The sequence below is a fragment of the Parasteatoda tepidariorum genome, chromosome 8 (assembly GCF_982258835.1).
Source record: "Parasteatoda tepidariorum strain Cologne lab strain chromosome 8, Ptep-v5.0, whole genome shotgun sequence".
Taxonomy (NCBI): domain Eukaryota; kingdom Metazoa; phylum Arthropoda; class Arachnida; order Araneae; family Theridiidae; genus Parasteatoda; species Parasteatoda tepidariorum.
Window position 1 is genome coordinate 37,229,328 of NC_141762.1, and position 17,192 is coordinate 37,246,519.

Here is a 17,192-nt window from a genome sequence, read left to right on the forward strand (position 1 = left end):
GATTTGAATTAGTTTCAACCCTTTGAAGCAGGATGAAACACCGGTGCTGTTTTTATATATCTTTTCATGAAGCTCTAGTTGCAAGTAAAAATATACTTTAGTATTTTTTAATTATAAAAAAACAGACTAACAGTTACTAAAAAAAGTCTTAAATAAATAATCTTTAAAATCTGAAGCTGTTACATATTACATGATTGAAAAACTGCATTTGCTTCAAAAATATACAGATTGGAAATAGCAGTCGACAAGTTTCAAGTGTTATGAAATAGGTGCCCATTTTCAAGACTTGCCAGACGGGATCGAGAAGAAACAAAAGTATTTTAAATCATAAGACCCCAAGTTTTCCATCCGCAACTTTAAGTTTTATATTTCAAATCATGCTTGTTCTTCTCATTCACGTCTGGAAAGTGTTGAAAATGGGTACCTATGTTTGAGCGCTTGAAACATTTCGAATTTTATTTCTAATCTGTGCAATATTTTGCAAAGTTGTGCCATGTGTGAAGCGAATGAAGTTTTTTAAATCAAGAAAAAAAATCTGTTCAATTATCGGAATTACATTTTTATTAAAATATAAAATCCTAAAACAAATAGTTCGAAATATTATTTTCATTCGTATTAAATAATTTTTTTTGTATAGAAATTTTAATGATAAATAATTGGTTCTCTTCTATCTAAATAACTGCAAATAAGTGCAAATTTGAAGAATTATTGTTTGGAAGTGAGTTTTGTTAGGAAGATTTCACTTTTAAAGCAGAAAGAGACACTGGTGGCTCATGTTGTATTTCATAACCATGAATTATTAAAATGAATTATTAAAATAAATTATTTATTTTTTCCTAAATTAATACAAAATATGATGCTATAAGAAATCAGAAAAACTCATTTGTCATTTAAGAGCCAAGATGATTAGAATAATAGCTTTTGTTAAGTTTTACGCGTATCTCTTTTAACATCAAACTTCAGATTCATACATAAAACAAAAGAATTTAATAACTCTCCAAACTAGTTACACTTTTTATTTTAGTCAATTACTATATTTTAGTTTTAAAGAGCGTAGTTTATAATAATTTAAGAAGTCATATACCTCGTTGTCTGTTAAACTATAAATTTCGAAAAGAGTTTCTTCATTATTTACTTTATTTTTATTTATAACAGTATGAATTAAAATTATAAGAATAGAGAAAAAAAATTAAAATATATATCTGTAAAAAAAATTTATTCCATATTTCTGTTTAATTTCTAAAAAAGAATTAATTAGCCGATAACTAAACAGGAATAAATTACTGTCGTTACTGAATCTAAAACTATAAAAGCCGAAAGAATTTTATTACAAATTTTATTATTTATAAATCAATTAACAAAATAAATTTTAAAACGGGACATTTCGCATTAAAGCAATGATGAAAAGAAATTTTGAACATATTCACAAGAAGGTAAAATTTACTTTCAGCTATTCGATTTTTTTGAAAACGTGAAAGGTTTTTCTGATCATCTGAAATAAATTATTTATTAGAAATTCATTCCGTCGAGCGGCTTTTTGGCTGTTGTATCATTATGAATCCCAATAATTTGAGACAGTGAGAGCTAGAAACTAAATTAGCAGCCTCTTGATAAATCCTAGCTTCAATAACAGACTGATTCATATTTCTAATTGATATGTTCCATTTATTTCCTTTTATATAAAAGTCTTTTTATTTTTACTGTCATTTTACAGCAGGATTCAATATTTTTCTTTATTAGCAAAATGAGATTAATGCATATTCTAAGGCTCACAGATGGAAGCTAAGAGTTCTCTGGGGCAACTAAAAGAATTGGTTAACAAAATCATTGAAGACGCAAACGATTAAAATATATTAATGGTAGCTATAACAACCGCTTGTCTTTAAAAAGTGAGAATAATTTATTCAAAATGAATTTTGCCTGAAGCTATGTCGTTATGAGATTGTGAATACAGGGTGGTCCCGAATTCATGGTACAAACTTTAATGGTAAGTACAGGACATTGTAACAATGATTTATTGTATAGGAATGTATAGTCGCAAGTGACGCGGTGAGGCGTAAACAGATGAAATAACGGCCGAAAGGAAAAACAAAGATTTTATTGAAAGCGTTGTTGACAAGTGTCATGTTTACAGTAAGTGTTCAAAATTGCGTCCACCAGAAGCGATATATGCTTGACAGCGTCGGTGGAGCCATTGGCGTACACGTTCAAAGATGCATGGTATTTCACGCACACCTGCAGCAGCTACAGTTATGCGAGCGACGAGATCCTCATCTGAGTCAACTGGAGTCTCAAAAACAAGATGCTTTAGATGTCCCCATAAAAAGTAATCGAGGCTCGATAAATCGGGAGATCGGGGTGGCCAAGGGATTGGTCCACCACGCCCAATCCATCGAGCACCAAACTGCACACTACTGCCCTCTACCGGCAATGATACCAACCGATCACTCCATTTCTCTTTCCTTTTATTTCCCCTGTTTACGCCTCACCGCATCACTTGCGACTATACATTCCTATACAATAAATCATTGTTACAATGTCCTGTACCTACCATTAAAGTTTGTACCATGAATTCGGGACCACCCTGTATACTAGAAACATGGGACCAGAGAGGTAATATAATATTTTTTAAATTTTAAAAAAGAAGTTTCTTGACTTCATGATGTTATTTTCTTGTTTAATACAACCAGCGAAATTAAAATCTGCAGTTTCTAAATGAGATCTCGAACTTCATTAGTCTAAGAATTTTGAAGCTTCATCCTAAATTTTATACTTTTTCACCACACATAACAGAAGATTTATGAACTTAACTGATTAACCTCGTTTGTGTATTTACATTTCATACAAAAATTAGATTAATTTTTTTGCTTTACCCTAACAAAAGTTTGTGATGTAACTAGCACTATAAATGTTAAATACCAATTCCCTAGTATATAAGACATGTTAACTTGATTCTATAATGAGGTACCTTTTGATAGATGAAGGTTGACATAGTCTAAGATTAAATCCCCACAAGTTTACATAAAATAATCTCATTTAAGATTTCGAAGTTGATATTAGAAAAAACATCAATGTAATAGACATGAAAACAATTTATATTATTTTAACGTGTATATTACCAAATAAATAAAAACAGTTACATTTATATTACATATTTTTTTTTTATACTTCGCATGTGTTGATCAATATTTAAAAATAAAAAATTCAACAAAACTTGTAAAAACAAATGCTACTTTTAATATTTTGTGACTTGTGTTTGTTTCACAATAAAGTGCCACATTATTGTTAATTTGAATAAAGTTATTGAATTCGAATAATTTTAAGACATAATTTTCAATAAATAAATACAGCTCAGCGCTGTCTCAGAGGGCATAGCACTCTCCTGCCATAGAGGTGACCTAAATTTGAATCTTAATGATGGCTGGCGGATACGAACTTTGATCCATCACTTTATTGCACACAGTGTCGGCGGAAAATATCCTCAATCGAAGACAAATTATGGGTAATAATCCCATTGCCGTCAGGATAACCACGAGAGGTTTTCGTGGTTTCCCACCGTGATTTGGTTCGATCAAAAAGTTATCCATGTAGGCTAGCTTTTCCCAACTCTTGATCCAGTGGTTTCTTGGTCTTCTAGGTTGGGTTCAAAATTACAAGGCTATGGAATTGAAAATTGATGGTCGCAAACCCATTTTCAGGTTTGCAACCAAATGTGAAAATAAAAGATAATAATTAAAAAATCTCTTTTCATTTACATTATCAATTAGAACACTTCTTAGAACAACTTATTTCCATTTTTTTTAAATAAAATTTATTTGCAAATTTTTCTTTTTAGCAAAAGCATGAAAAATCACTCAATAGTCCGTTTACTCACATCTTACAACAATTATGACACATCCGAATTAATAAATAAATGAAGTATTCACATGATAATTTAAAAAGTCTGTGGAGAAAAGTTCAGTGAAAATGTTTAGATTTCCAAGGCTTGCCATTTTCTAGTCCTTTCACAAAATTTCTGTGTTCCCTGATGAGTTGTTTGACTGCAGCTGAAGTAGGAGGATTCTGAGCAGCAGCTTCAGTTGGTTTCTTCTTCCTTCGCCTCAACCTCAACTTTCCTCGTTCAGTGGCAGCTTTTACCATATCTTTCGTGAATTTTTCAAATGTGTAAAATAAGGCACTCATACTTACAAAAGCTATGAGTGGTGGAGCAAAGAATCCGATCATAGCCGAATTTAAAGGTGGGGCTTGCCTGGATATGGCGACGTCTGTTGTTGTGAAATTTGTTCTAAGTAACGCATTACAAGAAAGGATTAGAAGAAAGAAAACAATTATGAACATCATCCTGAAAAAAAAAATTTTATTATATTATTATTACTACGCAATTAGTTAAAATATGTAGAATGAATTGTATTGATCATCCTTAAAATTTAAAATCTTTCCAATTTCTTAAAATCGTTGTTATAAAGGAAGTTTAGTTAAAAACATGCATAACATTTAAGCGAAAATGAAAAAATATATATGCATAAATAAATAAAAAATACCATAGAAATCTGACAAACAACTTTTAAGGAAGGACAGTTGCCACGAAAACAAAATCCGCTTGATTTTATAATTTTATAACCGTCGTTGAACAGCCGACCCAGTTTTATGGGTTTACGACTACTAATGTTCAACTCCATAGCCTTGTAATTTTGAACATAATCCAGATGACAAGGGAACTCCTGGATCAAGTATTAGGAGAAATTTGCCGTCGTGGAGGACTTTTTGATGGAGCTAAACCGCATTTGCGTTACATGGAAAGGAAGACCACGAGAACCTCCCACGGTTTGCCTCACGGCAAGGGGACTCTAACCCATGATCCGTCTCCCACTGAGGATATTTCACGTCATCACGGTGGTCGGTGCAAGCTGGATGCGGAATTCGTATCGACTGGGATTCGAATCCGGTACGCCTCATTGGAAGGCGAACTCTCTATACCCTGAGCCATCTCGGCTCAAATCCGTTTGATTGTTTCAGAAAACAAAGAGGAGTTGAAAAATGATTTTTGGAAAGACATCCAAGTTTTAAACAACATTTCATATTTTGCACAGTGTGCCAAAAGTAACGGACCACCCTGAATAACTTTTGATCTAATAATCGGATCTGTACGTTCTAGGATTCATTCTTAATAGTTAAGGAGGTCACTTCATATATACTAATTAATTACGCTGATGATATTTTAAAATACGAAATCAGACACAAAAACGTACTTTTTCTGAATAAACATACCTTTTTTTCAACGGATTCGGATTTCTGACTCCCCCCCCCCCAAGGTAGGTGCAATCTGGAGAATATGGTCTCCATAGTTTGATCAGGACAGCGATCCAAAGTTTGGACCCCTTAATGTTAATTTTAATTTTTGCGTATTTCACCACATCTCAACAAAAAAAAATTTTTTGTTTGCAATTATAAAATTCATTTATCCAAAGATAGTTCCATGCGAAAAATACATTTTGGAACAGATTTATTATTTTTTATTATTAGTCTATTTAATAATAGCCGGAAAAAAATTTAATTGCAATGTAAAAAAATTTTACATAATTTTAATATATCCAATTTACAAAATTTGAGCGAAATCGGTTTGAATAGTTCCTGAGAAACCGAATTTTAAATAATTTTTGAAAATTCGATTTTTCTGAAACTATTCAACTGATTTTACTCAAATTTTGTATTTGCCACGTGAAATTAGATACTTTAAAATAATTGCAATGCCTAATAATTTTGCCTTAAAATAATTGCAATGCCTAATAATAATTTAAAATAATTGCCTTGCAATTAGAGAAAAATTTCGACTATTATGAAATAAAATAAAAAATAATAAATATTTACTAAAATTTATTTTTTGCATGGAATTATCTTTGAATAAAAGTATTTTACAATTGTATGCAAAAAAAAATTTCAGTTCGCTTAAAAAGTGCTTAGAGATATGGCGAAATATTCAAAAAGTTTAATAAACATTAAGGGGTCAAAGCTTTGGACGGCTCTTTTGACTAAACTATTTATATACGATTTTGACACCTGTATTTTAGGGGTCATAAATCTGAATTCATTAAAAAAAGGTATATTTATTTAGAGAAAGTAGGTTTTTGTGTCAGATTTCGTAACTTAAAATTTCGTCTGCACTAATTAATTAGCATATTTGAGGTCATCTCCTCGAACTAATAAGATTGAGACTTAGAAAGTGAAGATCCGATCATTCTATCGAAAGTTATTCAGGGCAGTCAGTTATTTATCTTATTTTTCTTTTATTTATTTATTTTCCTTTTTTTGGTTTATTGTACATTTGTTTTTCTCAATAGTGTTTTATCAAATTTCTTAGCAGTTTTGTTTTTTCTTAGATAAAATTTTAAATAAGCATACATACGTAATACATTAGCATACATAAAACATATTAAAATGATATTACGAAGCCCCCTATCTATAAACATAACCATAAACAGAAAAACATAGACACCCCGAGACACGTGTTAGCATATTACCAGATAAATGCAGCACTTTCACATACGTAATATGCTGTGTAGCTTAGTTAAAATTATCTATCTCGATTCCTTTCTGAGCATACGATTAGCGTAAATACGTGGAAGTAATACAAAAAATGAGTTAAATCAGATGATACAAGTTATACGGAGAGGCTGGATTGTTCCTTAGCAACTCCGCTGCGCAGAACATATTCAGACTTAAAGGAGCATCATGCTACGTGAAAGTCTCAAAAAAGTTACAGGTTCTTCCACTATGTGCTAAACATGACAAGGAACATTTTTCTCATTCTCAGAATTTTATTTTTCCTGTTGCAAAATCACAATTGAACTAAATCTTAAACAAATTCAAGAATACAACAAGAGTTCTTCCTTTACATTATAATGAATAGCAGAAAACAGAATTTCGATTTTTAACTTTTCCTTTTGTACTACTTTTACCTTACAAAATATTGCTTACAGCATTTTTTATAATTATTTTATTAAGCATAATTGCATGCATAATCAAGCTTCAAGATGACATAATTAATAATAGTCGCAAAGTATTATTTAGAACTGGCGAAGAGTAATACAATTTAATAGAAAAAAGGTCACTGAACGAAGGTTTAAAAAATACGAAAATAAAATATCTTTAGTTAAGCGTTCTTATTTCAATCAATTGGCATACATAAATAATGCAAATTACATGTAATTTGATATATGATTGCGTAGTAATGTATGAAAATGCAAGTTGATTTTTTGAAGAGTGTAACGTGATATGAATGAATAAAATAGATCAATAATCTAATTCTTTATGATTATGAATTCATTTGACATAATTTTATTTTTCCCTTTCCATATTTATCTTTCCAATTAAAAGAGATCTATTCAAGCAACTCAATGACATTATATTTGTATCTTTTTCTTAAATTTTATTTTAAATATTCTTTACTGTAAATTTATACACTATTTCAATATAAAGTAAATTCAATAATGAGTAATACACAAAAGTATTATTTATAGATATCAAAAAAATAATGAAATTATAAAATTAATTGAATAATCTTTTTATCTAACTTTAGTCAGTTTGAAAATAATAAATAATGAATGCTGCTATCGATAGCTGTTGTTTATTTATACATATTGTGGCAACATTACAGTTATTATTCATTTTGTTAGGTTAAGGAATAATTTAGAAGTTAAAAAATTAGTAATACGTTAAATAATTATTTAAATTCCTTTTGTTAGGATGTCTTACCTAATAATTTATGTTAAATAGTTAGTTATACGTTTATATTTATTTATTATTAAATATTATTTATTTATAATATATTTCGTATTTTTATAGAAATAAAAACTTAATTATGAATTAATTATTTAGATTTATTTTTACCCTTTCTAAAACAATGGCTGTAGAAATTCAAACATAAACGCATACTTTTATACCAATTATTGGGGACGGAGCTTGCCTTTTTCGAGCAATAGCATATATATAAGCCATGATGGCTCAAGGGAGAGAGCACTCGCCTCCCAACATAGTGAACCGGGTTCAAACCGAGTTGAACATTAGTAGTCGTAAGCTCAAAATTGGGTCGGCTATTCAATGACGGTTATAAAATGTAAAATAAAATTGTGTGTGTATGTATATACATTTCTAATACGTCTACTAACGTTACTGAAATGTCCCGATTTAACAGCTGCTGGATAGATTTTAAAATTACTAAAATTTAATAAGGAATTTTGACTACATCTGAGATAGTTCTTGAAAATAGTTAAAATTGAAGTAAAATTACTTCCGTATTCAACAGGTGAACGGTGAAAAAAAAATTTATATTGTGTTTAAAACTAACTTAAGTGTTAGGATTGAAGGAGAAGTTGAAGAATTATATTTTTAAAAGTATTTGTGCAGTGCAGAATTACCATTAAATTTTATATGCTGAATATGATAATTTTGAAAGGTGACCAAGCTGGTAGGGAAAGACAGCTATTTACTTTATAAATTTACAACGCAATATATTCAGATTTCAAGTAATAAATTCATCGTTACATTTTTAAATAGTACATGGATAAATTGAAACCAGTGATAAGAGTTAAAACGAAATAAATTTCCAAATGATGCAAAAAACATTAATTTAAAGGAACTATATTTTTTTCGTATCAGAGGTTTTTGAGTAAACATAGTTTAGTACTAAATGATATATCAAACAATTATTTGTACAATACCAGTATTATATCAAAATAATATTTGTACTATAACCATATATCAATTTACATATAATTATATTTTCAATTATTTTACTACACACATAAATAGATTTATTATTTAACTATATATTTGATATGCTCATGATACTTAAAAGCATTATTATCAATCTGCAAACATTAATTATATTTTCTTACTTTAAATAAAATTCATTCTAAGAATTCTAAAAACTTACATTTACAGAAGAGATGCCTTTAGTTTTACTTGAAGACTAACTCTCTCGACATTGACACGAAGACCAACTGACCTTCAACTACCGGGATCTTCTTTTATTTTTTTTATTTTTCGTTTCTTTTGAAATTGGTGCCTGTGCCTCGAGCTTAGTGAAAATCTAGCACAGAAATAACCAGATCTATTCCCAATCACTTGCTGTTTTCTCCAAAGGAGATGTTCAATTCATTTTCAACAATTGCTCTAATTAGATAATGCCTTCAACCCTATTTTTTTCTACTTTACTTTTTAAGTTTTCTCTTCGTTGATCGAGAAAAAAATAAAAAGACGTTTTTTACTAATCTTTAATCTATGACAATGCACTTAAGACCCCTGGTCGGTGCCGCTCGCCAACCCTTATCATTGTTCAACTGTTTAATAAATTAAATTAAATCAAGTTCTCGATTTATTTCATTCTATTTACTCTGATTCAGTTCTCTCATCTGTTAAAATTTAAACCCAACTATTTTATTCAGTTGTCATGGCAACTTCATTCACATACTTATTTTTTTTTTATATGTCTACCAAAAAAAAAAAAAATACTCGTTTAAGGTTTTTCCAATACAGAAATTATTTATTAATCGCGCGAAAAGCTGCCCCCAAGTATTTCTAAGCAATTTAAAATAATTGTTTTGTAATATTTATTTTAGAAGAATCTGTTGACTGCACACAGTTTAACATAAATTATTTTACGATATTAAATATAAATTATTGAAAAATAAATGTAGCTTAGTTTCCGTTTAATAAGTGCAAAACGATAATTCCCTATATTTATTCTAAAATGTTACTTAATGAGTTATTATCACAGACTTACTTAAGAATACAATAGAGGTGAACTACTTTCAGTTTTTAGCCTTTAAATTTGTGGCATAATTTTTAAGGGCTCCTCATTGTAACTTTGTATTGTAATATTATAATATTAAGAATGTCGAGATTATTACTTTTAATTTTAATAAAATTAAAATATATGAGATCTAAAGTAAGTCCAAAAAAAAATAGCAAAATTTAATAATTTATGTCAAATTGCCTGGTAATAAAAATAAAATGATAAAAAATACCATTAACACTTTCTGGTGCCACAAATTTTGACTAAAAATAATAGACAAGCAGTATACTAGTGACTGCATCTTTGGAAACAGAAGAACTTGAACTCTGTGTTCTTTTAAAAATTGTATTCGATAAAATAAAAAAAACAGTTTACCTTAGGAAAAAAATTTTCAAACATTTCTAGTGGTTTGCAGTATTTTTTAAATAAGTGCAGGCAACACTGCACCGGAAGCGATTTTCCAATCCAGGGGCGCTTAACAGCCCACTCCCCAGTTTAGCATTTTTTTAAATTTAAAAAAAAATCTCGATTCTAAACAATGTTTATTTCAGGTAACGAACTTTAAAAAGAATAGAAGCTTGTATTATAATTGGAACTAACTGAAACCGAGAGTAAAATCTCCTAAAGAGAGAGCGAATTATTAAAAGCAACTGGATTGTAAATTATCACACCGGAAAGGGTAATATAGGAGATAAATAAATAATTTAGAGAAAAATTCTGTTAAACCTTTTATTTATTTTGTATTAGTGACAGCAAAAAATGTACAGCTCTCTTTTATTAATTAAGGATAATATTATAAGATTTTTTTGTCCTATAAATATGCACCGACAAGAATGAGAAACATTACCATCATCTTTTTTGTTTTTTTACCATTTCCGACATTTTATCTGGACCATTATCACAGCCCATTTTCTGAAACATTTAACCATTATGTTGTTATGATATGTAAAGATGTGTTTTTTTGTTCTATACACTCATCAATCCCTAGAGATACACTTCTTACTCATTATTGCTTTTAAAACAGATTATTACGTCATCATAACTCAAAACTATTGAATTAACTATCCCCAAGTTTTTTATTGCATTGGTATAGACTTAGTTCAATAAATTTAGTTTCTGATTCCATTATAATGGCGTTTAAAGCTAATAATTTTGCTCGGTTACCATTTCAACTTGATGCACAGTTCTTATTTTTTTTTTTAAATTTCTTTTTAATATTTGACAGCTGAAAAGCTATAAAATATTTCTCACCAAGGAAATAATTTCGAAATAGCTTGCGATTTAATTCCTTTTAATTACTTTAAAATTTAAATTGTTTTTTTTTTATATGCAACATTCTAAATTAAAACATTAACTGAACACAGTTCGACATAAAATTTATCATCATCAAATCTAATATATATAATTCTCTTACGTGGCTCCCAAATTTTGGCTGTATTTCTTTTCCGCCGGTGGCAACGTTTGTTTTGTTTTGTTTACGTTACTATTTCTCTTACACGGCGAATCGACCAATGATTGCCGCTAAAAATGTAACATGCCAAATCTAGCTGAGGTAGCTCAACATATAGCGCTTTTGAAAACGGAAACTGAAATGACCAGAGAGCATCAGTTGCGGCAATCTCATACTATTAAGCTAGGCAACAGTGAGTAGTCTTTGTCGATAGATCTTTATTTTAGTATTTGGTCGAAAGCGCTTTTTTTCACGAATTTATTTGACGATTTTTGATTTATATCACGAATAGCACATTTTTAATAGGTTTAACGAATTACATGTCATTTATTTGAATTCAAATTTCTTTTAACGACTTAGTATTTACTAAAAAGATGTAATTTTTTATTAAAAAAAAAGTTTTTATATGGATTTGAATGATTGTTTTGAATTCTTAGAATTTTGTGCATTTGCAATGTACCTAAGTTAGTAGCGAGCGAAGCGAGCTTGGCTTGCGAAGCAAACTATATAAGATTGCGTAGCAATTTTCGGGGGTTGGCGAGCGTTAGCGAGCAGGGGATGCAGCCCACTAGTATAATATAACTTATCATAAAGGAAATTAAGCTTAGTTACGACGACCCAGAAAAAGTTAGATTTATTGAAGATATGCATAGTTTCGTTGTATACCACATATCATTCCTAAAAAGTCATAGATGCTCTACATTTTTTATATAAAAAAAAATTTCTATAAAAAGTCAAAGCACCCGATTTAGTGAAGTTAGAAAACACATTATTACAGTATAAACAACAAACTTCAGATATATTTTTATCATGTATATCTGATGAAACATCAGTTAAGAATTTAGGTTTCTTATTTTTTTTTCTTTTCCTTTTTTGATAAAACTGTTTTGTTTTATTGATTATACATACAATTCTCTTTTTAGTCATTTTGTTTTGAAGTTTTCAATTTTTTTTCTTCTTTTAAGTAACTGCGAAACAACTTCCTCTTCCTTGATAGCCTTTTTTAAATGCTCTTTTCTTTCTCCTTGTATTCTAAATTGGCTTTAAATGGTGAGAGTAATAACAGGTCATACCGCAGCTTGCTTCATCCTGTCATATCCCAAAAGCTGATGTTATTAAATTGAGGAAGAACCATGCTGCTACTATAATAAATCCATATTGTTGTTAAAATATAAATTCCTTATGGGGGCGTCACTAAGGTATTCAATTTTTGAAAGGGAGATATTAAATTGCACAGTCACACTAGTTCTAATTGTTTCACGTATAACAAAAAAAAAATCTTAAATCTGACGAGCATCTGCAAAAAAATTGATCTCTTTCTTGATTTTACTTTTCAGGAATTTAAATTGATGACAATTTATGAAAGTTTTCTTCATTTATTTGAAATATGGTGGGGGACTTTTCGAGATTTTTCATTATTGAGAAGGACAAACAGCCCCCGCAACGATAAACATCATTTTTAGTAAACTGTTCATAATGAGCAAAAATGATTTTTAATAACTTCAATAACCAATAAATGACAATAGTTTAAAAACAAAAGAACATTTAAGAATTGATATAGTAAATTTAACTTATCTAGACCGACTCCATGAATTTAACAATAGCAACATTTCGCAATAGGGCAGCTTCTTCGTCTTACTTAGTCGAATGTAATTCAGAGTCAGCTCACTGAGGAACAGAATTAAATTCGGATAATCGTGGTACTCTGTCTTACTAAACAATATACAATGGGGTAGAAGGCTACTTTCCATAGCCATAACGTAAACCAGTCCCACCAGTTTCGGTGTGGTCCCTGTGAATAAAGAAAAAAATAACATTTAGGGGCACAGCAGATTTTCTTGAAATGGGCTTGCACCCTCCTCTCCTCCCACTGGGGATTGGGAAGAAGAAGTAAAAATTTTCCTTTTTTTATTAAGGCTGTTTTTCGAAGGCTTCGTCGTAATACGAAATGATGTTTTTTTTTTGCGAATAATATGTTATTTTTACAACTGTTGTGAGTTTGCAGCTGTTACTCATGACTGTTAGATCAAGTTTAGACTATCTAAAGCCAGTGTTATCTATGCTTATTTTAAAAATGGTGCAAAACGTCAATATGGAGAAAAGCCGCAGTTTGCGGTTTGTGGTTTAATTTTTTTAATATTTAAAAACTTACTCCAATGCAGCATTACCAGGGCTCATAAAAATTTGCAAAAACTGAGAATATGGCAGTTATTTTGATAATTTTCATCTAGGAGAAAAAAATATCGCCAATGGATGGTGTTTTCAATAGAAATGTAAACAATAACAATCTCGAGTTGAGCACCTACTCTAGTTCCGGTTAAAAAGTTTGCAGCTGCTTTCTACATGTTATTCTGATAGGCGATGTTTTCAAACGGATAATTTTGTTTTCAATAAAAGAAATAAATTAGATAATTTCTGAGCTCAAATCTGCCATATTTCATAAGATATTAATGTTAATATGTAATTCTGGTGAGTTTGAAGTGAAATTTTGTTTTAGTTTTTTAGAGATATATTGTTAAAAAAGGTGACATGGTTGCTACATTTTGAATAACTCTCTTTTTTGGCAGTCTTGATATGGCCTCATTCCATAAGTTTATTACTGTTTGTTCTTGTTGCAAGCTATGCACCATCTTACGTTAGTGTTAACACTTTTAGCATTGTAAACACAAGTATTGTTAGCATTGTAAACACAAGTAATAAGTAATCATATACATTGTTTGCAAGAATCTCAAAACACAATGATGCCAAATGGCTTTAAAATACAACGGAAACAGTAAACCGGAAATTTAGGCGGTACCGAGCTTGCAGCGTTCCCTAGTGTAGAAAACACCATCCATTTGGAGATTTTTAAAAAAGTTGAATAACTTTTAAATTATTTAAGCTATTTGTCTGTTCTAAAGCCCAGTTGATTCATCACGGCAAGATTATGTATATATAATATAAAATCATCGCATTGCCTCAAATGTTAGGCACTTAAACTGTGGCTCTTTTATTTTCCAGACGGAGACAGAGCTGCGAAAAACAGCATTAATTATTGGCTTGTTCTGAATTTTTATGCTATTGATAAGCAGTACTGTATTATTAATTAAGATATTTCTTTAAAAATACATTTATATCATCCATGCTGATTAAATCTGCTAGCCCATTTCACCATAAGAAAATTAAAAAAATTGCGGTGCGGGAGGGCAGCGTACCCAACCATACATGTAGAGTTGTCCAACAACCTGCTCACCGGTGACGTACCTCACGGACGGTCACTTTGCTTCTTATGCCTCATTCGTTGGATCTTAGTGCATATGATAAACTGCTAAATCTGAGTTTATTGCTCACCCTGTAAGTAGTTTTTCTGATATAGCACACCGTAACTAGCAGTTCTTAGAATCAATTTCGTATTCAAAGAGCTGGACTCTCCTTCTGAAGTGCTAGATCTTCTCTTTTCTGTAAATTTTTTTCTTACCCCTCTTTCCTCTATTGTTAAATTTACTGAAGCAGATTGTTAGATCACAAAAAAAAGTATCCATACTTGGTTTGAAGATTGGACCGATGCTAGGGTGAAATTTGGGCGCATTCCTTCCTACTTGAGGTGCATTCTGGATTATTTCAATACAGAGGAAAACAGTAAAACGTCCTTAACCCTTTGACGCAGATAGCACGATGATAGTTGTCGGATACTTTATTCTTTATAATTAAGTTCAATCATAAAACATTCTGTAGATTTATTACAGAAAATAAAAAAAGTTTAAAAATGACTTTAAATTTTAAAGATATGTTGAAATGAAACTCTGCTTCAAAGGACAAAAATGTCAATCTTCGTCAAATTTCAAAGGCTTGGATGAGCAGGTACATGTAATGTGATATAATGATATTTATGTTTACAAATTAAGGGTTTTTCCCCTGCCGACGGTTAAAAATTTTCACGTATAAAAATCTAGAAAAATAAATTATATCATTTATTTATTTATTATCATTTACTATATAGTAAGTTTGTATGGAAAAGTTGTGTACTGGTATCGAATACTTGAAACCAATACACAATTTTTCCCATCAAAGGCCATTTCATTTTCTTTAACTAAAAATCGGCCCATCTTAATTTTCATGTATAGTCGGATGCCTGTGAGAAAAGTTCTCATTTCTGACCGAAATACCAGAAATTAATTGCAAGGCTGCTTCCGACATCTTTGCAATTAAAATTGTGTTTCTTCTTATGGATATGGATGGAACATGCAACACCTAGTTTTGCCCTGAATAGAAGACGTTCAAGTTGGCGAGAACCCCACAAAGCCATTAACTTATCTTGACTTATTCGCACTAAGCTAGAGTCTGGTGTAGGTATCATGATGTGAAACTCATTTTGCTGGTATGGATGTGATGCTCTATTGTTTCTTGAGAGTTGACGCATTGCCATGCAATACCTAGACATATTGGCAGATCAAATGTATCGTGTAATGTTGAATTTTACACCGAAGTTGAGAGAAAGAACCTTGGAGGCCTGGTCACGGTGACTAAAAAGGCATTAAATGCCTGATTTTTTTATTTTTTTGTAACAGTATTATCAGTATTTGATTAGCATATTTCTATGTTTTGTGAAACATTATAATATTAATCCCTCAGTTTCTATGCTTATTCTATATTTATACGAATAATATAAGGGGAATTCGATGTTCTCACCAATTTATAAAAATTACTATTAGTATTCTATTCAAGATTCATAAATCAGAATTTCTTAATAGCAGAAAGTGGTAAGATTTTAAAAATTCATATAGGTTTTGCTAACATTTTGGAATTTTTTTTTTGAAAAAGTGTAACTTTTTTATTTCAGACTTTACTTAAAGAATTTAAAATAAAGCACAATTCTACGAAATTGGTTCGAAATTCCAACACCTTTCCTGGCCACAGAAAAATCTAGATTTTACCTCAATAGAAAATGTTTGAAATATGTTGGAAAGACACATCCGACCTCAATCTCCTCCTCCATTAAATTTACAGGATCTTAAGATCTGCATAGAAAATGCGTAGTATTTTTTGAACGTAAATGCAGTCCAGAAACTAGTTGAATTTAGCTGACCTTCGTCCTCAAAAAACTAAGACATTGATAGCAAAATTTCTCAAAGAAAATTCGTAAAGCTCACTTCTTTACCTTTCCAATTATTCATAAAAAAATAATTATGTTGGAGAATCTCTGAAAGGGATTTCTATGGAAAATGGGAGTAAAATTGCGTAGATTTTTTAATGAAATCGCTTATAATTCAGATTAAAACAAAGCTTGTCTGCGTGTGTTTCTTTCAATCTCTGTAAGCGATAGAAATGGGCTACAGGTAATGCAGAGCAGTACTCTTAAAATATGGTAACGCATCGCATGTTTTAACCATTAGCGTGTGAATAGTCATAGGAAAAAAAGTACGATAGTTTCTGTCTTTATTTTCATATAGATTAATTTTAAAATAGGAAACTATATGAAACTGTAAACTACATTAAACATAGTTCTAAAAGAAAGCGTAGAGGAAATTTCAGAAATTATTTTTGACAATTAAATACGAACAAATATTATGGGATGGGAAAATAGCATAGTATTTTCTCACATCACTGAGAAGAAAAGAATAGCGAAGGAGGAGGATCAAGGCATGGAGCCGGTTTTCTCCTCCAATGGCGTATTCGAGCGTTGCGATCATGAATATTACTATCCAGCTTTCTTAATATTCATTGTTTATCCCTCTCCCAAAAAATTTCTTTTTAATTTACTGCTCTTGTCTTTTCAATATTTTAAGCAGTATGAATGCTAAGCTTCCCTAAGAAAAAGAATCTTTTCATTGTTAATAAGAAGCTACAGGATAAAAGACCCGCAAAAAACTGGTCAATCAGATTCTCATTCGCCTTTCTCACTGATTGTAATTTTTCAGTTTTCAAAAGAGTAGAACTCTCCACTGATTTACGATTGCAACGCTTAAATAC

At 30.4% G+C, this 17,192-nt stretch overlaps 1 protein-coding gene across 1 annotated transcript; it reads right to left on the bottom strand.

Annotated features, from left to right (window-relative positions):
* Positions 1 to 2,640: 2,640 nt before the first annotated feature.
* Positions 2,641 to 9,245, bottom strand: LOC147806072 (uncharacterized). Its single transcript, XM_087149423.1, has 2 exons — positions 8,933 to 9,245; positions 2,641 to 4,342 (listed from the first exon to the last, which is right to left on the bottom strand). Coding segments are annotated over exons 1-2 (387 nt in total). The 5' UTR covers positions 8,935 to 9,245; the 3' UTR covers positions 2,641 to 3,957.
* Positions 9,246 to 17,192: the final 7,947 nt, after the last annotated feature.